The 24,698-nt window shown below is 37.3% G+C and overlaps 1 protein-coding gene across 2 annotated transcripts in view; it reads right to left on the bottom strand.

Moving 5' to 3' along the window:
- The window catches only part of LOC106870019 (uncharacterized), a 35,910-nt gene that overhangs the window by 7,756 nt on the left and 3,456 nt on the right, over nt 1-24,698 (bottom strand). For both annotated transcript variants that reach the window (XM_089349958.1, XM_089349951.1), the window contains exons 2-11: nt 22,640-22,667; nt 18,828-18,903; nt 16,989-17,050; nt 15,700-15,814; nt 13,257-13,363; nt 10,736-11,287; nt 7,365-7,476; nt 5,339-5,514; nt 2,219-2,323; nt 1,849-1,976 (exon numbers count right to left, since the gene is read on the bottom strand). In XM_089349958.1, the coding sequence (XP_089206084.1) occupies nt 1,849-1,976; nt 2,219-2,323; nt 5,339-5,514; nt 7,365-7,476; nt 10,736-11,287; nt 13,257-13,363; nt 15,700-15,814; nt 16,989-17,050; nt 18,828-18,903; nt 22,640-22,667 (1,461 nt within the window). The remainder of the gene's footprint in view (nt 1-1,848; nt 1,977-2,218; nt 2,324-5,338; nt 5,515-7,364; nt 7,477-10,735; nt 11,288-13,256; nt 13,364-15,699; nt 15,815-16,988; nt 17,051-18,827; nt 18,904-22,639; nt 22,668-24,698) is intronic.

A 24,698-nucleotide genomic window follows, 5' to 3' on the forward strand; every position in this document is an offset into this window, starting at 1 on the left:
TTGAGCAAAACATCCTTAACATGCCTAACATCACTGTCAACATACTGAGTGATAGAATAAAAACACTGATTAATCTTAAGCAAAACTGGAGGTTTTATGTATTTGTAACATTCACATACAAATGTAATTTTTAAGAAAAAAATTAAGAAAACCTCTTTTTTAGATGTTTGTTAAATAAAGAAATCAATGGACCTTTGAGAACCAGAGGGTCTGCATGGGTGTGGTAAGAAGTTTGCTTCCCAACTACATAACTGAGTTCAGTCCTGGTGCATGCTACCTTAGGCAAGTGTATACTGTAGCGTTGGGCTAACCAAAGCCTTGCCAGTGGATTTGACAAACGGAAACTGGAAGAAGCCCTTCATGTGTGTGTGTGTGTGTCCCACCACCGCTTGACAACTGATGTTGGTGTGTTTACATCCTTAACTTTGCAGTTTGACAAAAAGAGACCAATAGAATAAGTGCCAGGCTTTAAAAAAGTACTGGGGTGGGGTCGATTCGTTCAACTTTAATATGGTGCCCCAGCATGGCCACACTGACTGAAACATGTAAAACAAATGTATCTAAAATGTGTTGGTATGATGAAGTTAAATGTTAAAAAAGTTTATTTTTCCTACATATTTATACAAGGTTTTTTGACTGTATAAATACGTGCAAGTGTGTATTTATTCTGATATTGTAAGAATTAAAAAGAAATGCCCCCCCACTTGTCAGTTCCAACAAAAATATGTGACCCTCACCATTGGGTTTTGTAAGCATTTGTTCGAGTGAAAACACTCGTTAAAATTAAACATTGTAGTATAGTTGTCGCACGTATAGCATTTGTAAATTATTTTGTAAGTACTTTTATAGGTACGAGGAATAAAACGGAAAGAAAATATTGAGAACCTTCAGCTAAAGGGCAATAATTTCTACAATATAAATAGTTGTCACCCTTGATATCAGTGGATAAATTATTTCTAGCCAAACAGGTTAAGATGGTATATTTAGAACAGTTCAAATTAATGGAATAGTCTTAAAACACTACAGACACTCAGGAGATGAAACCTATCTATACTAGACACTGAAAAAGCTATTTTTATTTAAATACATAAAACGGATGTTATTTAAAATTCTGCGAAAATCTCAATTCTTAGATAAGACCGTCATCTTTCGAAATTGAGATCAGTTGATCATTCGTGTATCACTTTCAACTATAGACAGTATTCCTCTTCAGACAAATTTCTTTTGTTTCCAATATATTTTACATTCAATATATAAGTTGCTAAGTAAACATTTAGCTATCTCAATGTCATAATAGATGTGGTCAAGGTTATTAAATCATGACAGGATTCCATAAAGAAGTTGTAACTTCAGCCATCATCGTTTAACGTCTGCCTTCCATGCTGGCATGGGTTGGACGGTTTGACGGGAGCTGGCGAACCAGAAGACTGCACTAGATTTCGGTGTGTTTTAGCATGGTTTTTACAGCCCTTCCTAACACTGACCACCCTGCAGAATGTGCTTACACAGGATTCGATACCAATTGTCATTTTTATTGTGATTATAGCTACAAGTAAAAAAAAAAATTTCAGATGATAAACTGAATTGGTGAGGTAAGTGTTTGTCATGTCCTTGGCAGGAAATTTACGTTTCCTTACAATCTATCTACCTCCATTGAATTTTTTTTTTTTTTTTTTTGGTGGTGGGGATTCCAGAATCTGAGAATCACCTGAATTGTTTAAATGATTTGCCTGTTACATAAACAATGTAAGAGAATTTGGAGCCAAATGCTTGTTTTAAGGGATCTGTTAGTTCATGCAGACAATATAGTTCAGTACTCATTTGGTAAATGACATGATCTGAATTTACCTGATTTGTTCATTATAAATTTCAAGCATGCTGACATAGACGGAATAAATCCAGTCATGTTTTGCAGAAATTTCATTAAATAATTTATCGAGAGCTCTTGGATTGATCCCCGGGTCAGTCAGGGTACCCTAAAATATAGATTAAAAAAAAGAAAAGATTTATTAGTTCTGCTGGTTAGATATTTGGTGATTGAGGTTTTGACATACTTTTTGTCAACATGTGTCATCAAATACAGTATATTACACTAAACAATGCACGTCATTTTCATACATACAATATCTTAAGTTGCCTGTAAAAAACCCCCACACTTTCTGAATTCCTTTTCGAAGGTCTTCAACACAAAAATAAGCAGAAATAAAACCTAACTTACTTCCATCGTGTAAGTTTTTCCTGATCCAGTTTGGCCGTAAGCCACAATACATACATTGAAGCCATCAATACAGGAGGTAATCAAAGATTCTACTTCTTCAAACAACTGGAATTAAAAATTGCATTTATGATATCAACTTATTGATTAATAGATTGAATTATGCAGATAACACTTTCTCAAAAATGAAGCAATTGCATCAATTTCTCAAAAACCCTAAGATTAATTATAAACATAGTATCCTTGATGACTGTTTCCCTTTAATTGAATGAAATTTGTAAAACCCTCTTCCTGATCTTATGCTAACATTTTACAGGGTTCAGGATGGGGTATTGTCAATTGAATTTACCAAGATTTCTGATGTGGCTAGGTGTAGGCATAGTCGGGTGGTAAGAAGTTTGCTTCCCAACCACAGTTTTGGGTTCAGTCATAGAGCATGACACCTATAGTTCCAAGCTAACCAAAGCCACGAGTGGATTTGGTAGACAAACTGAAAGAAGTGTGTGTGTGTGTGTGTGTGCATGCAAATCTCTCCTTGCCTTATCATGACAGTTGTAAACAAGTGTCATTCATGCAAGAAGTGTCAGTTTCCAATTGTCCATGAAAACCTATCTGGTCATCATCATCATCGTTTAACATGTTTTCCATGCTAGCATGGGTTGGACGATACAACTGAGAACCGGATGGTTGCACCAGGCTCCAATCTGATCTGGCAGAGTTTCTACAGCTGGATGCCCTTCCTACCGCCAACCACAGAGTTTAGTGGGTGCTCTTACATACCACTGGCATGAGGGCCAGTCTGGCAGTACTAGTACTGGCAACGGCCACACTCAAAATGGCGTTTTTTACGTGCCACCTGCACAGGAGCTAGTCCAGCGTCACTGGCAATGGCCTCGCTTGAATGTATTCTAACGTGCCACCGGCACAAGTGCCAGTAAGGTGACGCTGGCAATGATAATGCTTGGATGGTGTTGTCAGTGCTACACTGGCACAGGTGCCAGTCATCAAATATGGTTCAATTATGATTTCACTTGCCCCAACAAGTCTTCACAAGCAGAGTTTAGTGTCCGAAGGAGAGTTTGGCATGGGTGTCAGTCGTTGAATCTGGTTCAATTTCGATTGCCTCAACAGGTCTACGCAGAGTGTAATGTCCAATGAAGTAAAAATACGAATAAGTGAGCTGACTACACTCCTGGCAGAGGCCACGGATTATGGTCTCACTTGGCTTGCCGGGTTTTCTCACACACAGCATATTTCCAAAGGTCTCGGTTAGAAGTCATTGCCTTGGTGAAGCCTAATGTTTGCAAGTTGTGCTTCACCACCTCATCCCAAGTCTTCCTGAGTCTACCTCTTCCACAGGTTCCCTCAATCGCTCGGGTGCGGCACTTTTTCAGACAGCTATCCTCACCCATTCTTATTTCTTTATTGCCCACAAAGAGCTAAACAGAGGGCACAAACAAGGACAGACAATCGGATTAAGTTGATTACATCGAACCAGTGTGTAACTGGTACTTAATTGATTGACCCTGAAAGGATGAAAGGCAACGTTGACCTCGACAGAATTTGAACTCGGAATGTAAAGACATGAAATACCACTAAGCATTTCACCTCGCGTGCTGATGTTTCTGCCAGCACACTGCTTTACCACAGTTTTTGTCTACTGAGTTCACTCCCAAGTCTTTGTTTGATCCAGGGTTATCATGTAGAAATTCACCCAAGGTAATACACAGTGGGACTGAACTTGAAACTATGCATTTCGCCCTGCACACTAACGTTTCTGCCAGCTCATCCATTCTTGCCACATGACCATACCAGTGCAATCGTCTTTCTTGCACACCACAACTGATGCTTCTTAGGTCCAACTTTTCTCCCAAGGTACTTACACTGTCGAGTATGCACACTGGGGAAAATATTACCTTACTTCGAAGGGAAGGGAAGGCAACAGGATGGGCATCTGGCCATAAAAAATCTGCCTCCACAAATTTTGTCTTACCTTTGTGAGTATGGAAAAGGTGGACATTAAAAAATTATATCACTCGGGAGGGATGAAAGGAAGCGATTTGGCAGAGACATTGTTGCAGTATTTGTTCCAGATCAGTGTTCAGATTGTGTCGAAGTCAATAAAGTAGCAGTCAAATATTAGATTTATTATACTCTCGTATCATCTATAGTGCAGAATGTAACTTGATAGCATGGAGGTCCTATGCTGAAACCAAGAAGCTTCTAAACTTGCAAGGTGTAAGCTGAAACCTGAAAGGCAAAGTCAGCTGTTTAAAAACTGATTCATTGTTAGTTCTATTGTAAGTTGAAGTGTTATAACCAGGTTGTGCAGTTGTGCAATAAAACTTGACATCAAGAATTTAATAGTTCTCGTTTTTAAATAACTCTTCCACAATCTGGTTCATTTTTAGTACAATTACAGATCAAGTTACTTGCTAGATGTTTACAACGCCAAAATCTAACTTTGGTATACAAAACTTGTTTTACTACAAAAAAAAAGACATAAAATGCAGAAACTACATTTATATGTAGTTCACAGTACAAACTGTGTGTAGAGTTTTATATTTTTGATGTAAAAGTTTGCACTAAGATTGTTCTCAGGCAGCCAAGGGTCAGATGGGGTCAAACTCAATGCACCCTTAGAGTGAGTGAGTATAGAGGTGCAGTTATGAAACACTGACATCAGTCACACCTACAATCTCACTTGGCTTGATGGCCTTCTCAAGCAGGGTATATTGCCAAAATTCTCAGTCACTTGTCACTGCTTCTGTAAGGCCCAAAGTTTGGAGGTGCCAGTTACAAGACATTGGCCACGACTGATTTTACTTGGCTTGATGGGTCAAGCACAGGATATTGCCCAATGTTCAAGGGGTGCTTTTTATATGTCACCAGCACGAGTACCAGTTACACCACACTGACATCAGCCACAACTGTGATTTCACTTGGCTCGATAGGTCTTCTAAAGCATGGTATATTGCCAAAAGGTCTCCGTAACGTGTCTGTGTTCAATAGTCATTTAGTCTTGGATTCATTTTGTTCTAATTTGAATCCTATAAAAAATATTTGCTTTCACAATGAGATATTTCATTACAAAACAGTGATTGAAGTAAACTGATAACTTACCTGAGACTGTGTACAATCTTGAGGAAAAACTAAACTCATTTCAAAATTAAATATTTTCCTTCTCTGTTTTACAAGTACAACATCCTTATTGTTTGGACCAATATACACACAATCTTCATTTGCTCCTTCGATATTTGTGTCTAATGGCCGAATCCGACAAAACACTCGAATATTACCTAATTAAGTAAATATACCTTTGTTTAAAGTACTAAAAAATCTTTTTTTTTTTAAAGATGTATCAACATTTGACAGATCAATGTATCTTTTGAAGTACATGAGGTTAGATTTAACATGTTTAAATTGAAGGTAACTTATCTAGTAAGCTACAATGTTATGTTTAAGTAAACAGATGCAACAAAAAAATGTTAGCAGTAAACTATTTCGATAGAGCAACACAAAATGTGTCAAACTACAATGTTAGGCTTTCATTTGTATGTCTATGGTTGTAGCCTAATGTATACACAGACGGTCCTGTATGAATTTGGATCACATAAATTCACACAGATGAGGTATGGCTAATCCTAAAAAAAAAAAAAGGTTATAAATTTCCATAATGCCCAAATTTAAATTAGTTTGTACAGGGGTGGGCAAAAGTAGATATACAATTGCTTGTGGGTCAAACATTTTCTTGAACTCCCAGAAATAGAGAGGGGGGAAGCAAAAAAAAAGGGCTAATGAACTAGACATCTCCGATAGATCCCTTAGTTGACTAATGAATTAGTTAAAAAAAGAGAAATAGAAAGATCATTTCACTTGTTAAGCGCCTGTAGACTTAGTTTTGTTCACCCCTGTATATTTTCATTGTACTTTCAATGGAAACTAATACTCTTTGGTACCAATTTCTGCATTCTAATTATGAGCAAAATGTCTTACATGCAAAAGAAAAAAAAATTACAATTTAAAGCATTTCCTCCCATACTGAGATGGGTTGGATGGATGCAGTCCCATAACATCTGAATTCTTCCCAAGACCTAATCCTAAAACTGACCAAACTATAATTTCCAAAATGGTCCTTGCCACAGCCAAGCTAGAGCACCACCATTTGTTTAACTTACAATAATTTCTCATCTAATAGACAGTCTCCATTCCAGTTACATTAACTTAATGCTTCCTCCCTTACATATACACCTTCCTCTCAATACCTTTGAGGCCCTGTTACCATTTCACTCCTCTTGTGTTCAATTTCCCATAAATTAATATTTCCTATTAAACTCCTTACTATTAATCTTATTCTTGAAAAAAAAAAAAAAATGCTCTGCAATCAAACAGTTACATTTATAAGAGCCAATGAACGATCTATGTAGTGAAGCAACAGGCTAGAAATAATAGCCAAATCTACCTCTAATCGTATTCTATCATCTTTAAGAGAAATGCGTGGCCTGAATGCCAGTTATAGGTTTGTTCAATCAGGGATAACCTAGGGCTAAACAGCTTACTTTTAGTCAGTTGAAGTAACAATCTGCTTAATTTAGCCACCTTCATCTAGTAATTATGTTAAAATAAAAACTGACCTGACAGAAACAGCAGCCAAATCTTTCTACAGAATCACACCCAAGTGTCATAACCCTTTTAATACCAACCCGGCTGAAACTGCCTCTGTAGTACAAATATCTTGCTTACATAAGTTTTGAATTAAAATCTTTCAAACCTTAGTCACAATTTATGTTTCTAACACTAGCTTAACTGGTTTACTAAATTCTTTGTTATATATAAAATCAATTGAAAGAAACACAGAACCTCTCAAAATAAATACAGTGACAAAAGGGTTAAAACTCAATAGCTGACAATCCTAGATATAACCAAAAATGAACAAAAGACAAGATCATGAGAATGTTTTGGCCAAACCAACAACTGCTGGTGCTGAAAGAACAAATGAAATTAGAATAGTAAATTCTTTTTTTTTTTTTATTATCTAATATGAATTTAGCAAATTACAAAATAAAGACCCTAAATACTGAAAGGAGTTTTATGCTTATATTAAGTATTAAAAAGAAACAAAAATGCATTTATATGTAAGAAAACTTACCTTTAATCTTCATCAGTTCATTATGATATTTTCTTCTGAGAGCCATTTCTTGATTATATCGAGATATTAATTCAGTATCTGGGTTGTGATGTTTCCTTACCATATTCATAGACTTGCAAAAATTGAAAATATTTTTTCAAAAATAGTATACTTCCTTTCACATTTGTTATAACAAAAACCTTTTTGTACATTATTTACAATTGATGGATATTTGTCCTCATCTTGTTTGCTGTTAACACAACGTTTCAGCTGATATATCCTCCAGCCTTCATCAGGTATCTTAGGGAAATTTCGAATCTGGGTTCTCATTCCTAAGGTATTTTTCAATATTATTATTATTATTCAGGTGGGCATATGGCATAGTGGTCAAGAGCGCAGTTCAATTCCAGGCAGTGACCTGAATAATAACATCGAAAAATACCTTAGGAATGAGAACCCAGGCACAAAATTTCCCCAAGACACCTGGTGAAAGCTGGAGGGTATATCAGCCGAAACGCGTTAACAACAAACAAGATGAGGACATATTCGTCAATTGTAAATAATGTACATAATACCTCATCTCTTAAATATAGAACTGCAAAAGCCTTTTTGCTTCAAATGAAATTACAAAAAACAAACAAAATGCTATAATTACAGGAACTCTTCTACTACAGCCCTGGGCTGACCAATGCCCCCAGTGAATTTGGTTGGCAGAAGGTGTGAAAGTCTTGTGAGCATGCACATGAGTGATACTCCTCTCTTTCCACTGCTTAACAATCAGTGTTGGTTTGTTTGTACTCTAACAGTACTTACTGGTTCAGCAAAAGAAACAGAATAAGTACCAGACTTTAAAAAAAAAAAAACTTCTGTATTAGGTTATTTGTATGACTAAGATTCTCCAAAGCAGTGTCCAGCATAACCGTAGTGTAATGACTGAAAAAAAAGATAAAAAATAGACAAATTCAGAACTACTCTTCTTTGCCTTATGACATTAAATGATGAAAATGACCGTTTCTTATGTTGACAATCAGTGATAGAAGAAAGATTAGAATGTTTGCAGGTTTTCCTACGGTGATAGAGATTTTCAGCTTAAACATTTGTAAAGTTAGTGGCTGTAGGAATAATTAAAAAGATATTAAAACAGGAGGAAACAATAGATTCGAGAGAGAGTTACTGTTCTCGAGAAAAGACATTTGGTGTTTTGAGCCAAGTCTGGAAGAGGAGACAGTGGAGTTGGGAAGAGAAACAAAGGAGGTGATGAGTCAGCTTAGACAGCAAGCTATAAAAATATCTAGTTCAGAGAAGCAGAAGCCATTTTAGAAGAGAGAATGAAGAAACAGTATGTCTGTGGACTAGTTATTGTTATACCCCTAGGTCAGCATTGACCAAGCAGATAAAAAGCATTCCATCCAAGACAATTCTTTGTTTTCCCTACATGGAATGAGCTCAAGGTCCTTTTACCCAATGCAGGATTAAAATAGATTTGATGTTATTTCTAGCAAATTGAACAATCCCGCAGAGATTCTAATTGCCTCAACCTCTCCTTTTCCAATAGTCAGTAATATGGATTCCTTTTCTATTTGGTCTTGGATGTTTATGTGTGTGTAATCACAACATTATCCCAAATAAACAAGCAATACTTCAGTGTGGGGCTTCAAATTTAGTAAAGGATAAGCAAGTGACTATAACTGAAGCATTTCCTAGCTTTAGAGAAGAGTTTCAATTTTTACAATGCAGTTTTGTGTGTGTGTGTGTGTGTATGTTTGTGTGTGTAAGAACACAAGTGGGTTGAGGCTTTTTTCCATGATGTAATTGATGTGTTTAATAAAAAATGTGTCTGAAACAACTATTGGACTTCAACGCATGTTATTTTACATCATACCAACATTGAATCTAGAACTTACAGTGGACCATGAAACTGCACGTTGGAGTTTGTGATTTTACATATAGATGGTTGGCATTAGGAAGGGCATCCAGCTGTAGAAACTCTGCCAAATTAGACTGGAGCCTGGTGTTGCCATCCGGTTTCACCAGTCCTCAGTCAAATCATCCAACCCATGCTAGCATGGAAAGCGGACGTTAAACGATGATGATGATGTTTACCTTGAGTATAGTGATCTGTCCATGTGCAGGGAAATGGTAGGACAAGTCCATATATACTGCTAATAGACATATGATGTTCTCAATCCTAAACTGATGCCTTATTAAAATACCTTGATTCAAATGGATCATGCAAATTATTTATGCGCACACACACACACACACGCACACAGCTCCAGGTTCAGACCCACTGCATGGCAACTTGGGCACATTTCTATTATAGCCTTAGGCTGACCAAAACCTTGAGTGGATTTGGTAGACAGAAACTGAAAAGCCCATCTGGGTCTCATGGAGGCAAAGTTCCTTTTGAGCAATAGGTCTCATGGAGGCAAAATGGCAGAGTTCCTCTTGAGCTTTGGGCCTGATGGAAGCAAAGTGGCAGAGTTCCATTTGAGAGTTGGGCCTCACAGAGACAATAACTAAGACCTTTGGCATTATGTTGTGCTTGAGAAGCAAACCCATTAAGTCAAGGAAAATCAGTCGTGACAGATACTGGCGTCACAAATTGGCACCTGTGTCAGTGGCATGTAAATGCACCCCAGTATTACACTATTGGAGTGGTTGGCGTTAGGAAGGGCATCCAACTGTAAAAAATTATGCCAAATCAGACTTGAGTCTGGTGTAGCCTTCCAACAGCCAGCCCAGCCTAGCCATCTAACCCATGCCAGCATGGACAATGGACGTTAAATGATGGTTGTGTGTGTGTTTGTCTGCACTGCCATTGCTCGACAACTGGTGATGTGCTTATGCCCTAGCATAGGCACAGTCTAAGGACTGAAACAAGGCACCATATAAATATGGCCCTACGGTTTTTTAATGTTTTCACTGTCCAATTTTTCCTGTCTTGGTTTGTGTTTGCCACCTTGGAATCCTGTTTAGTGGGTTAATCCACTACTCAGGAAGAAACTATTCTAAGAGTGCATCCTGCCTTATCTTCGAAATGCCTAGTTTAGAATAGATGCAGCTGATGAAGGAATAATTCCATAAGTGGCTTGTTTGTTTTCCTATGTGTTAGTTCTGTTGTCTGTAAACAAAGTCAGTTTTGTTTTTATGTTCCAGTTCATTTTTCTAACGTCCTGTACCCAAATATGCATCTATATACACATGTAGATATGTACATGCATATGCTTATATATATATATATATATATATATATATATATATATGTGTGTGTGGAAAGACTCAGAAAATGAGCTTATACTGAAGGTTACTTTGCCAAGTGTGTACCTACTTCAGTAAGGTACTCACTGCTGTTAATATAAAATGAAAATGAATTTATAAAGTAGCCTTACCTGTTGTTCTATCCCATCACATGTTTGTAGAAATTGTTCAGTACAAAGAGATGCAAGATTATGGTAATTTTCTAACTGATACAAAAACCTTGAAAATAATTCCGGCGAAAGTTTCCCGTTTCCAGAACAGGCATTCTCATTGGTACAAGTCAGTGGAGACTGGACAGAATTTAAATTGCTTTCCAAAATGCGAGGAGATGGCATTTCATCACTTGTTTCTGTTCGAGGACTTTCTAAATTTTCCTCTACAGAAGGAGTCATAGGAGAAGTTGCAGAACTTAAACAATTTTGGTAGTTTACAGTTTGAGAACTACATGCATTGGCTGTGTCATGTGCAGAGAGGTCATTAAAACGGTTCTGAAATTCCAGCTCTGTCTGACAAACTTTGTCATCATATCCAGACACAGCAAGACAACGACATCTCTCGTATGTTAATTCTGTCTGACAAATTTTATCTTCATACTTGGGTAAAACTTTAGCACTAGCCTCTGGATTAGTTAAAATCAGTGTGTCATCTCCTGGTGAATATCCTGCAGTTTCTGTGTTAGTCATCTGTTTGGAATTTTAAGAAAAAAAGAAAAAAATACAAAATTATAAACTTAGTGACAACTTGAATTGTCAGCTTCAAATAAACAAACAAGCAATACACAGATGCATACTCGTTACTCTTTTACTTGATTCAGTCATTTGACTGTGGCCACGCTAGAGCACTGCCTTTAGCCGACCAAATCGACCCCAGGACTTATTCTTTGTAAGCCTAGTACTTATTCTCTCGGTCTCTCTTGCCGAACCACTAAGTTACGGGGACAAACACACCAGCATCGGTTGTCAAGCAATGTTAGGGGGACAAACACAGACACACACACACACACATTTATACGACGGGCTTCTTTCAGTTTCCGCCTCCCAAATCCACTCACAAGGCTTTGGTCGGCCCGAGGCTATAGCAGAAGACACTTACCCAAGATGCCATGCAGTGGAACTGAACCCGGAACCATGTGGCTGGTAAGCAAGCTACTCTATTTCATTTCAATTTGCCATAAAGGCAGTACACAAAGAGTATCTACGGGCTGGACAAAAACATTAAGGAGATGAAATGGATGATTAATATGATGGTATAATGAGAGAAGGCAAAAGCCGCCCGCCGAACTTTGCTTCTCTATAACACTGCTCTTCATAAAATTAAATTTTCACATTGAGGCTATGAACCTCATACATAAGTCATAAATTAGGGCATTTGCCTCTTACAATTTTTCATTACACAATATGAGACGCTCGTCCTCTTAGGTTTTTTCGCCCGATATAGCCTTCACTTCTCTCAAGCAAAACGATGGGTCTGGGTCAGGCCACTTTTCAATACTGAATTCGCCGAGGGGGAAGGAATTCACCAATGCACTTATGTGCCTACTCGACACGACCTCCGCAGACACCTGCGGAGGCCAGTTCGGATCCTTAGTACAGGTGAGGACTCCCTCTCAAATCCATGCAATAGAGGGTGTTTGAGCTAAATTTGATGATTTTCTTTTTATGCCTCTTTCAAGAAACAGCTTGCTGTATTGATGAATAGTGAACAGCATTGGAGAGCATAAAGATTAAAGTCATAGTTGAGAAAAAAAGTTACTGATATGGACAACTAGAAGTCATCTGAACATTGGAAAAGAGTTGCCTGTATCATGCTTGTTTGTGTTGGGTATCAAAACACCGATAACATGACTGTTCAATACTCTGTGATAATTGGAAAGACTAAGACATGACATTTCAGTTACTATGGAGACAATGAAGCTGTGGCCAGTAGGAAGGGACACAAAAGGCATTCTGATTGTATCCACACACATCTTTGAACAGGGTTTTAGGCTCAATTCAGATAGCTATGTAAAGTTGCTGAAGACTGGGCAAACCCTGGCTGGAGAGGATTGCTGCTGGAAGGCAATATGTGTGGCAGCAGGATTCATCTCCTTGTCATATCTCTAGAAAGAATCAGGTGGTTGTTGGAAATTTTCTACAACATCACCAGACCCAATCTCCGGCCTACTAATTCTCCCCCGATTGTACATCTTTGTGCATGTCTCCCAACACTGCTTGATGAACAGTGTTTGTTTACATCCCAATAACTTAGCAGTTCAGCAAAAGTGACAAAAACCAGGATTAGTTAAGTTCTAGCATGGTATCTTGGGCAAGTGTCTTGTACTATAGCCTCGGGCCAACCAAAGCCTTGTGAGTGACTTTGGGAGACAGAAACTGAAAGAAGCCCGTCGTATATACGTGTGTGTGTGTAAGTTTGTGTGTCCCCCTAGCATTGCTTGACAACCGATGCTGTAGTGTTTATGTCCCATCACTTAGCAGTTCGGCAAAAGTGACCAATAGAATAAGTACTAGGCTTATAAAGAATAATTCCTTGGGTCGATTTGCTCGACTAAAGGCAGTGCTCCAGCATGGCCACAGTCAAATGGCTGAAACAAGTAAAAGAGTACTAATTTACACAAAATAGAGAAAAGGAGAGAAAACCTTTGATTAAATATACCTCAGTAGTCTTTTGATCTGACTGCACATGAGAGAACTGCATATTTGCATCACCATTCAGTTGTATATCAGAAGTTTGAGGAGAAGAGTTTTGTGTCCCTCGATCATCTAAGAAACAAAAAGGTCAAATATTCAGTAACAACTTTGTCTATGGTTTTTAAATATATTTTTTCAGAATACAGTAATCTCTTGACTATCATGGATATTTTGTTCCAAAACTCCCCGCGAGAGGTGAAAATCCGTAATGTAGAAACAGTACTGTATATTTTTTTAATTATTTTTATGTGTGTGTGTATATATATATATATATATATCTCGTTAAAAATGCAAAATATCATGGAGGAATCGATGTAAACTTAAACTACGATGGGTGAACTACGATATGGTAAGGGATTACTGTATAGGGTTTTTGGTTTAATCCTTTAGCTCACTCAGCTGGTAAAAGGGACTAGTACCTGTATTTAACCCTTTTGTTATATTTCTGTTGAGACTTTTTTTCTTCTTTAAATATAAAGATTTTAGTAAAATAAGTTATAATTAAGCTAATTTTAGGAACATAAATTATGACTAAAGTTTGGAAGATTTTAATTCAGAACTTTGAAAACAAGACATTTGTACTACAGAGCCAGAGGCGGTTTCAAGCGGGTTGGTATCAAAAGGGTTAAAAGGACCAGCCTTGTCACATTCTGCATCATGTCTAATCACCCCAAGAACTACATTAAGGGTCTGCATGTCTGGAGTGTTCAGGCACTTGCACAATTTTACGGGCAGTTGTAACTGAAGTGCCAGCCTAATCCTTTAGCATTTCAACTGGCCATATTCATCTCAAATATCACTGTGCAACACTCAAAAAGGTACAAGAAATCTGGCCATTTTTGTATGCAAAATGACATGGGAAATCCATTTCTGGCAGTCTTTTTGTTGAATTAGGCATGGTTTCTACAGAATTGTCACTGTATAACCTTTGTCATTATTAAATAAAATTCTCTTCCGCATTGTAAAATGGGTTTCAACCCAGGGCTAGAGACCAATCTTAGTAACACCTACATGTAATTCAAAGCCTGTGTTTAATGTTATTTTTTCATCTTTCAGATCTCATTTGTTTTTAACAATGAGTACAAGACAGTGCAAAAATGATCCAAACAGATTCTGTTATATCTGTGGGGAATTGACTTTTGCTAAAGTGCAGTGCAGTGCAGTATTACACACTATATCAAGAAAATATACAAGGCGTACTTTGATTGTAACTTAGGAGACCAGGATAAGTCATGGGCTCCTCATGTGTGTTACCTTACATGTGTGAAGGCATCTAGTGCCTGGTATGCAGGAAAAAAAATGTTCACATGAAGTTTGGTGTGTCAATGATTTGGCATGAGCAGAAAGATCACTAATGATTGCTATTTCTGTCACCATGACTTTACAGGCTGCACTACAGCAAAGGAAAAGAAACACATTGTTTACTCAAATTTGCAATCAGCAATGCACCAAGTAGAGCACTCAGAAAATTTACTTGTGCCCAAATCTCCAGATCAAGAAATGCAGAGTTCCAGCAGTGCTAATGAACATTCCAGTGGTGAATGTGTGGAGCCCAATGATCCAGAAAATGAGAATAAACCAATACCATTTTCTCAAGAAGCTCTAAATGACTTATGCAGGGATCTCTATTTAACCAAAGAGAAAACTGAGTTTCTGGCATCAAAGCTTCAAGAACATAATCTTCTTGAGAAAAGAGTGAAGGTAACACTGCACAGAAAACGTACAGAGGATCTGCTTGCATTATTCCCCATGAAGGATGACTTATGCTTTCGTAATGACATCACTGAACTTTTTGAGCAACTGGAAATACCATATAAAACCAACTGGCAACTTTTCATAGATGCATCCAAGGACAGCATCAAAGCTGTTCTGCTACACAATGGTAACACTGCCTTCTGTTCCCACAGCTTATATAGCACAACCATGAAAAAATTATGAAAATCTGAAAGCCATTCTAACAAACATACAGTATGATGACTATACCTGGCATATTTATGCAGATTTTAAGGTTGTCGTCATGCTTACTGGCCTTCAGCTTGGCTATACTAAATTGTGCCGCTTCCTGTGCTTATGGAATTCCAGAGCAAGAGCTTAACATTATGTATGCAAGGATTAGCTGATCCAAGATGAAATTTTATCCTGACTCATCTAGGAGAGCAGTAACTGAATAGGTAAATAAATTTTTCTAAGAATTTAAGAAATTTTAAGCAGTCTCTGCTTTCTATCTTATCTAGTGAAACCCTCCTATTACAACTTTTTATCATGGCACATATGATCAGCTACCATCAGCCCATACGGAGTGTCTCTAAGCTTTTATTACCGTTTCTGGTAATTCAGAAACTTTAAACAAACCAAGCTCACATAAATGTATTGATTCTACTTCATTAATAAAAATCCAATTAACTCACCAACTTGTAAAAGTTCATTTATCAACATGCTCAATTTCTTCTGCACTTCAATAATAATATCCTGAATTTCATTGATAATTTCTGAGAAATCCACTTTTATGTCATTAGTAATTTTCTGCAAGATAAAAGAAAAAGAACCTTTTTTAGTAAACAGAAAAATTTTTTTTTAGAAACCTAAGACCAGAAATTATGGTGAGAATATCATTTAACATCCACTTTTCCATACTTGCATGGGTCAGACAATTTGTTAAGGTAGATATATTTTTTTTTTTTTACAATCAGATATCCTCTGTCACCAACTATCACCTATTTCCAAGCAAGGCACCATTTCCTTTGACCAGTCACATTTTCCATATAAGACAGGAAATAATCACACTTGTATTATGATGCTCATTTACAACCATCACATGTCAAGACAGGTGTGCATGTGTATGTGCACACATGACAGGTTTCTTTTAGTTTCCATCAACCAAAATTCACTCACAGACCTTTGGTCAGCCTGGCGTTACAGAAGATACTTGCTCAATGTATCACATTGGGACTGAATTCTAAATCATATAGTTGGGACCTACAATAAATTACCATTCCCAAATTTGGGAGTCGCTAAGATGTGATTTGTGAAAGGAAGACTTGACTGCTATTTTTAGTAGGCTGAACCACCACATAGAAACCCCACTGTTGGCATGACTGCAGAAAGATACAGGTTACCACTGTACACAGTAAATGTATTATAAAGGTATCACTGACTCAGATAATTTTAATCCTTTGCAAAAGAAACTGAAAACAATGAACAGATGGTTAATAGCAGGGTGAATGTGACATTTTAGGAAAGAGAGTAACCCTATAACATTTAATCTAACCATACCCAGCTCAAATATTCTGTTTTATGTTAAACCTGGTCTAGCCTATCACACCAACCCTGCACCATTGAAATCTTGAAGCTACCAGATAATGCATGATTATCATTTAATGTCTGTTCATGCTGGCATGGGTTGGACAGTGTGACCAGAGCTGGCAAGTTGGAGAGCTGCACGAGACTCGTGTCTGGGTAGGCATGGCTTCTATGGCTGGATACCCTTTCTAACACCAACCGCTTTACAGATTGTGGTGGATGCTTTTACACAGCACTGCATGGGCACTTTCATGTGGTGTATGTGCACTTTGACATGGCAATACATCTGACAAAAATCTGAACGCTAAAGGGTCAAAACAAGAGGTTAAGAAGGTTGATCCAATCAGTATGTCTAAGAAACAGATGAAGGAAAAACTAAAAAAAGGAACCACTATACCTGTGATATTGGTATGGTTGATAGACCAGGATTGTTTACTTCATTCTTTGCTTTCTTCATGACTAAAAGAAAAATCACAAATTATTAGAACCATATATTACCATGATTGATATATTACCATGATTGATATATTACCATGATTGATATATTACCATGATTGCTTCACATACTTTTTGATATATTACCATGATTGATATATTACCATGATTGATATATTACCATGATTGATATATTACCATGATTGCTTCACATACTTTTTAAAAAAGAACCTAGCAAATGCTATATATTTTCATGCACAGAATTGTTGTTTCCATTGTTTACAAAAGGAGCGATACCACATATGAGGGGTTACTGAAAAGTTCCAGATTTCAAAGTTATCGCAAAAGGCTTAGTTCTTCAAAGTTCTTTTACAGGGCTTAGAAAAACTGAAAGTGTTCGATTCTGAGAGGGGAAGATGCTGAATAAAATAACATCCTCCTGTATTTTCTTTTACCTCAAACCAGGAACTTTTCAGCCCCCATAAAAGTAGCTAGTTGTCAGTTAACTCCCTGCATCAACCTTGATTGAAAAGACCTTTGGTCAAAGACACTTGTCTTTTTCTTACATACAGGGAAGACAGAGCCATGTCAGCCAATGTGTGACCTGAGATTCAGCTGTTTCAAGCAGATTAAGCTAGAGAGATTCTTGCAAAGGCCCTTGTGAGCTTAATGTAAATAACCTGATTATAGAGTTATGTACCTTGGTTACATCAGCCATTTTCCATGCTAGCATGGGTTGGACAGTTTGACCCAAGCTGGGAAGCTGGACCAGGCTCCTATCTGATTAGGCATGGCTTCTGTGGCTGGATGTCCTTCCTAGTGCCAAACACTTTACATAGTGTGCTGGATGCTCTTTATGTGGCATTGCATGAGCACTTTACAGGAATTTAACCATGGGAAGCAGTATTAACACTTCTGCTGACGAGTATGGGTTTTGAGGACAGCAAGGTGCCAGGTATCTTGGTCCTCTGTTGTATCGCTTGAAAGGTTCAATGTCCTGAGGTTGTCCTTCAGTACTTCATTCCGCATTTTCCTGAGTGACTGATGCGCATTGTGCTTGTGAAAGGAAGTTGGTGATGGGGTGCAGCATTAGTTTCTGACTTGGTACAAAGATTCTGAACATGTTATGATGAAAGGAAATAGCAAATCTGGAATTCATGCCATTCCCATCAGCTACATAAAGTAAAAATAGCTTCAACTGAGGACTGAAACAGCATTGTGGAGTCAGCTTACCATGAAGCTACCTGTTGCTCCACATCACACAGCATCATAAAGTGACAAGCTGGCAGAATCATTAGCATGTCAGACAAAATGCTTGGCTCTTTATGTTCAAAGTTCAAATACAACCAAAGTCAACTTTGTCTTTCATCGTCATGAGCACAATAAAATGTAGTACCAATAAAGTAGAAGGTGGAGAGTTGGCAGAAATGTTAACATGCCGGGTGAAATGCTTAGTGGTGTTTCGTCTGCCATTCTAAGTTCAAATTCCGCTGAGGTTGACTTTGCATTTCATCCTTTCGGGGTCAATTAAATAAGTACCAGTTATGCACTGGAGTTGATAAAATCGACTTAATCCCTTTGTCCTTGTTTGTCTTGTGTGTTTAGTCCCCTGTCGGCAATAAAGAAATAAAATGAAGTACCAATCAATAACTGGGGTTGATGTAATGGACTTCCCTAAAATTGTGCTACAATTTAAAACTATGTTGTACAAGATACAAACAAATTAACAAAAAGTTTTAAAGTTAAATGTGACATATCACAATATCCCTGAAAATGAAGTGTAGAATAAAACAAAACGTACCTGAATTTGTTGAAGTAACCAGACGAGGAACTTTACTAGGTCTCAAATTAGCACCTTGATCAAATGAAGGTCGTTTCTGGAAATTTGTTGGAAGTAGAAATGTATTGGAATTATAAGGAAAAACAAAATGAATTTTAAAAAATGTTATAGTAATAAAAATGATTTACTGAAAGAAATGTTGACTTCATAAGTACAGGCATTGCTGTGTGGTAAGAAGTGTTTTCTACTATAGCCTTGGGCCAACCAAAGCCTTACGAGGGGATTCAGTAGATGGGGGGGGGGAAGCTTATATATAGGCACGCATGTGTGCATGCCTACCACTTGACAGGTGGTGTTGGTGTGGTTATGTTCCTATAAATGATTCAGAATAAGTACCAGGTTTTAAAAAAAAATAAAAGAAAGAAAGCAAAGGGGTTGATGCATTTGACTAAAAATTGTTCAAAGTAGTGCTTCAGTATGGCTGCAGTTTAATGACTGAAGCAAGTCAAAGATAGTTCCAGCTCTGAATTTGTCCTATGTACATCTCAAAAAAATTATTGGTTTTGTATTTTAAACCTTCTAGTCAGTTGGGAAGGTAGCACCAAAACTCTAAAAGGCTGAAAGGAAAAAGGGAAGTATTCACATGCCAAAGACCTAATCTGAGTTCTTGCAACAGAATTAAGGGTAAAGACTTCTTTGGTCATGAATTAACCTGGGATTGCACCTACAAAGTTCTCTGAGGTACAAGCCTGTGCACCAGCCTCCCCCTCTCTGCACCACCATGGTTATCCAAGGAAAAGGCGGATGCAGTTTGGCACCAGTGACATCGCAACTCATTTCTACAGCTGAGTGAACGGGAGCAACATGAAATAAAGAGTCTTGCTCAAGAAAACACAGTCCAGTCCAGGAATTGAACTCACTATCTCATGGTCGTGAGCCTAAACAATCAAAGGCACCAAATCAGAACAAGAACAAATGCTACAAGGTATCCAGTTTGATTTTGTTATAGTTCTGCCAATCAACCATGTTGAATAGAATCATTTTTATTTACATTATTTACATTTGACGGATATTTGTTGTCATCTTGTTTGTTCTCAACACGTCTCGGCTGATATAACTTCCAGCCTTCATCAGGTGTCTTGGCGAAATTTTGAAGCTGGGCTCTCATTCCCAAGGTATTTTTTGATATTATTATTCAATAAATACCAAACTTAATTACCAGGATTAATTTGTTTGATTAAAACCCTCTGGCTTGCCAGTCCTCAGTCAAATCGTCCAACCCATGCGAGCATGGAAAGTGGACGTTAAATGACGACGATGATGAAGGTGGTGGCTGAAACAAATAGAAGATAAAGGATAGATAGCAAATATGAAGATAACACTGTGTTGCCATTTTGCCACTCACAATTTTTTTTTTTAAATTTGGTAACAGTTTAGTCTCCTTGAATTTGTCCTTAACAGAACTCACATAAAAATTATACTGTATGATTACAGGGCACATTGACATAGGAAGTCTCTCATGGTCTCTCAATATGCTAGAAATAGTAGCTGGGTAATAAACTAAGGGCGAAACTAACAAAATATTTTAAAAAAGAGGAAATAGAAAATACAAATGCAAGCATGGTTAGGGTTGCTTCTTAATTTTAAACACCTAAGTGAAACCAAAACAGTATTGAGACTAGCTCAATGATAGTCAAGAATTTCTTCTGTTGTACTATAAGAATTCACTTTCTCATTGAGAAAGAAAGAGGGCAAACTTCAGTAGGAGGACAAACTGACCGTTCTATTTTATTTCACTTATGCTATTAATAGCTTTTACTTTAACTTCTATGTCAGACTCTGCAAAGAGTCGATAATGAAAAACAACCATCGTAGACAACTAAAAGTGCACTTCTCTGATAAGTTTGACACCCGATCGATCATCAGTTAAAGCTACATCCTTAACATGCGCCACTATTTTATGTATCCAACTAGTTATAAACTTGAAACCTCTTGTCTATTATTTGAAATCGATCAATCATCGAGACAAATTACTTGAAACAGATTTGAGATGGTATCTTTGGAAATAAGCCATCGTACTAGTCGCTGAACCCAAACATAGCAATAAAGTAAAATTGCCCCATATAATCAGCAACAAAGAGACTAAAATAGCAAATTCTATACTAAGAATTTATCGAACTTTGACTAATTTCTGCTACGCTATTTTTTCCTACGATTCCAGATTTATATGCTTATAAGTATAGAGCTTGTCTCTTAAATTGAGATTATGCATCAACAATAACAGTACTTAATGGTTTCTTAATTGTTTATAGGCATAAATTTACCCCTACCTCACACCGATTCTTTCCTTGGTCTCTCAGAGAAAAATATTTTCTAGTGAAATTTTCTTCAAAGTACCTTTCATATGGCGTAGAATTTAATTTTATCGAAATTTAGTGAGACAAAAAAAAAAAAAAGCTGGTAAGCACACACACACATACTGATATACTAGGTGGCCCCAAAATATGTTTACAGTTATTCAACCTCTTTTGCATTCATATTTTAACAGTTTAGATCTTTATAAAAAAAAAATGAAATCATGCTAATTTAGTTAATTGTAAGAGAAATTTAAATGTAATAAAATGTTGAAATTTAAACCGCCTACGTTATAACTGTAAACCTACTTTTGGGCCACACTAAATCTACAAAAGTACAATGACTTTAACCCATAAAGCACAGAGATTTGCAGTTACATAGCATAGACTGCTGAGAACATTTTATGAAAATAAGACTACCATGCACACATAAAAAAATAGCTAAAATATCTTAGTATACAATGGTGGCAAGTTTTTCATCTGAAAAGTCATAAGCTGAATTATTGGTCCTCTTGCATTCTGGAGGGGGGTATTGGAGCGTTTGAGTGACAGACCCCATAAATTAAATGCATCTATCTGAGCCACGATCGTGGCCCGCCGACCCGTTTCTAACAGCTACGATCATGGCCTGATGAGCTTTGTGCTCATTCAAAATATAGGAATATATATATATACAGGAATATATTTTACAAAGACAAAAAAAAAAAAGTAGGAAGAGGGAATAAAAGCGAAAGGAAAAAATACAGTACTAAGTGCTCCAATTGATCACACACAAGGTTCATTGGAACCTGCTGAAGCAAACCAATACACTCTACAAAATGAAACTTGAAATTTTTTAAAAATTGTGATGCGTGTCCGTGTGCATGTGCGCGTGCCCACCGAATTTTTATTTCATTAAATTTCGATATAAACATAATCTACACAATGTGAAAGGTATTTGTTTGTCGGAATGTAGCCATGCGGGAGCACCACCTTAAAGATTTTTAGTCGACTGAATCGACTCCAGTACTTTTTAAACCTGGTACTTATTCTATCGGCATTTTGTCAAACCATTAGATTACGGGGACGTAAACACACCAACACCGGTTGTCAAGCAATGGTGGGGGACAAACAGAAAGAGACACCCACAAGGCTTTGGTCGCCACGAAGCCACACAGTAGGACTGAACCCAAAACCATGTCGTTGAGAAGCAAACTTTTTACCACACGACCACACCTGCACCTATTCGTAGGAAATGTCATTAAAAAATACCAATTTTACTAAAAGTTAAATCTAGTCGAAGGTGGGGGTCACACTTGTGTATGATTGCCCTTTATTAAATATCAACAGCTTAAGAAAAATCCTTAGTTTTGATTTTGCAAGAGCTTATTTTCAGGTTAGGGTTTAATATTAGTGAAAATGCTACAGCAAGGAAGGATAAGCACACATACGTTTAGAAATAAAGCAAAAATACAAAATTTAGGAAAAAGAGTTTCTTACCTTTGGTTTTACAGTTTCAGAGTGTTGCCTAAAATAAAAATTAAAATTAATGAGATGGTTTTTTTTTTCCTGTCAGTTTAAATACCTAGCTACCTTTCATTAGTAGATATTTGTCAGAGAAAGAATACAGCAATCCCTCGTCATATCGCGGTTTGCCTATCACACAATCAGTACATCGCAGATTTTTCTGGCTTCATATTTAAATTTATATTGCGGACTCCTCAGTATATCAGAGGTTTCTGAGGCCAATAGGTTTTCATATTTTAATTATTTCTGTGGGAGGATTTGGATCGTAATACCCACGATAGTTGAGAGATTACTGTATAACCATTTGGTATATATTTTGGTGAACTAGCAGAAATGTTAGCACGCGGGGTGAAATGCTTAACGGTATTTCGTCTGCCTTAACGTTCTGAGTTCAAATTTTGCTGAGGTCGACTTTGCCTTCCATCCTTTTGGTGTCGATAAATTAAGTACCAGTTGCATACTGAGGTCGATCTAATCGACTGCCCCCCTCCCCCAAAATTTCAGGCTTCGTGCCTAGAGTAGAAAAGGATATATTTTGTAGAACTGGATAAGTAACAGCACTATCAGTTAAATACTGAGAATGATAGAATGAATTCAGGCACGATTTGAACTCAAAATACAGAAGGTTGAAACAAATGACTATAGGGTATTTTATTTAGTCCAGCTAGCCTTATTTCCCAATGACTAATTTGTCATTAAAAATAGGTTTTGAAGCCATTAATTATATAATAATAATAATCCTTTTTACAGTAGGCACAAGGCCAGAAATTTTGGGAGAGGGGTTAAGATGATTACATCAACCCCAGTGTATCATTGGTACTTAATTTTTCGATGAAAGATAAAGTTGACCTCGGTGGAATTTGAACTCTGAACGTAGCAACGAGCAAAACACCGAAACATTTCGCTCAACATGCTAATGATTCTGCCAGCTCACCGTTTTGTAATAATAATAATAATAATAATAATAATGGTAATAGTTTCAAATTTTGTCGCAAGGGCAGTAATTTTGGAGAGGGTATAAGTTGATTACATCAACCCCAGTCTTCAACTGGCATTTATTTTATCGACCCCGAAAGGATGAAAGGCAAAGTTAACCTTGGCAGAATTTGAACTGAGAATGTAGCGGCAGACGAAATACCACTAAGCATTTCGCCAACTCTGCCAGCTCGCCGCTTTAATAATAATCCTTTATACTATAGGAACAAGGCTTGAAATTTGCAGGGAGGGGAAAGGCAAAGTCAACCTCGGCGGAATTTGAACTCAGAACGTAACGACGGGCGAAATATCGCTTAGCATTTCGTCCAGTGTACTAACGATTCTGCCAGCTCGCAGCATTAGTAAGATACTGTGGGATTTTACAATCCATTGCGACTCCCTAATGAATGCTCGTATACCAGATATTGTTATGGTAGATAAAGAGAGAAAACAAGAAAAAAAAAAAAAAAAAAAAGAGACCAAGATTGTAGATGTTGCAATACTTGACAAAGAACTAGAAAAGACTACTAAAATACGAAATTTATCGACCCCCGAAAGGACGAAAGACAAAGTCGACCTCAGCGGAATTTGAACTCAAAACGTAAAGACAGACGAAATACCGCTAATCATTTCGCCCGGCGTGCTAACGTTTCTGCCAACTCTAGCTTACGGGGACAAACGCCAACATCGGTTGTCAAGTACATACATACACGATGGGCTTTTCATTTCAGTTGCCGTCTACCAAATCCACTCAAGGCTTTGGTCGGCCCCGAGGTTATAAAAGACACCTGCCCAAGGTGCCATGCTGTGGGGATGAACCCGGAACCATATGGTTGGTAAGCAAGCTTCTTAGCACACAACCACGATAAAATATAGTGTTGTACAATAGTTCTCATGTGTAACAAGGGAAGCCATGTTCGTTTGACTCACAGTCAAGGAATTATCTGCAGAAAGTCATGTGAGCCTTTTTACAGTTTTAGGCAATATAGCAAGGTTTCACAAACATTTTCTTTTAGCTATGGAGCCCTTTGCTTCCTATTTTACTAGAGTGGACCCC

Source organism: Octopus bimaculoides, chromosome 1 (genome assembly GCF_046866305.1).
Source record: "Octopus bimaculoides isolate indiv1 chromosome 1, ASM4686630v1, whole genome shotgun sequence".
In the NCBI taxonomy this organism is placed as follows: domain Eukaryota; kingdom Metazoa; phylum Mollusca; class Cephalopoda; order Octopoda; family Octopodidae; genus Octopus; species Octopus bimaculoides.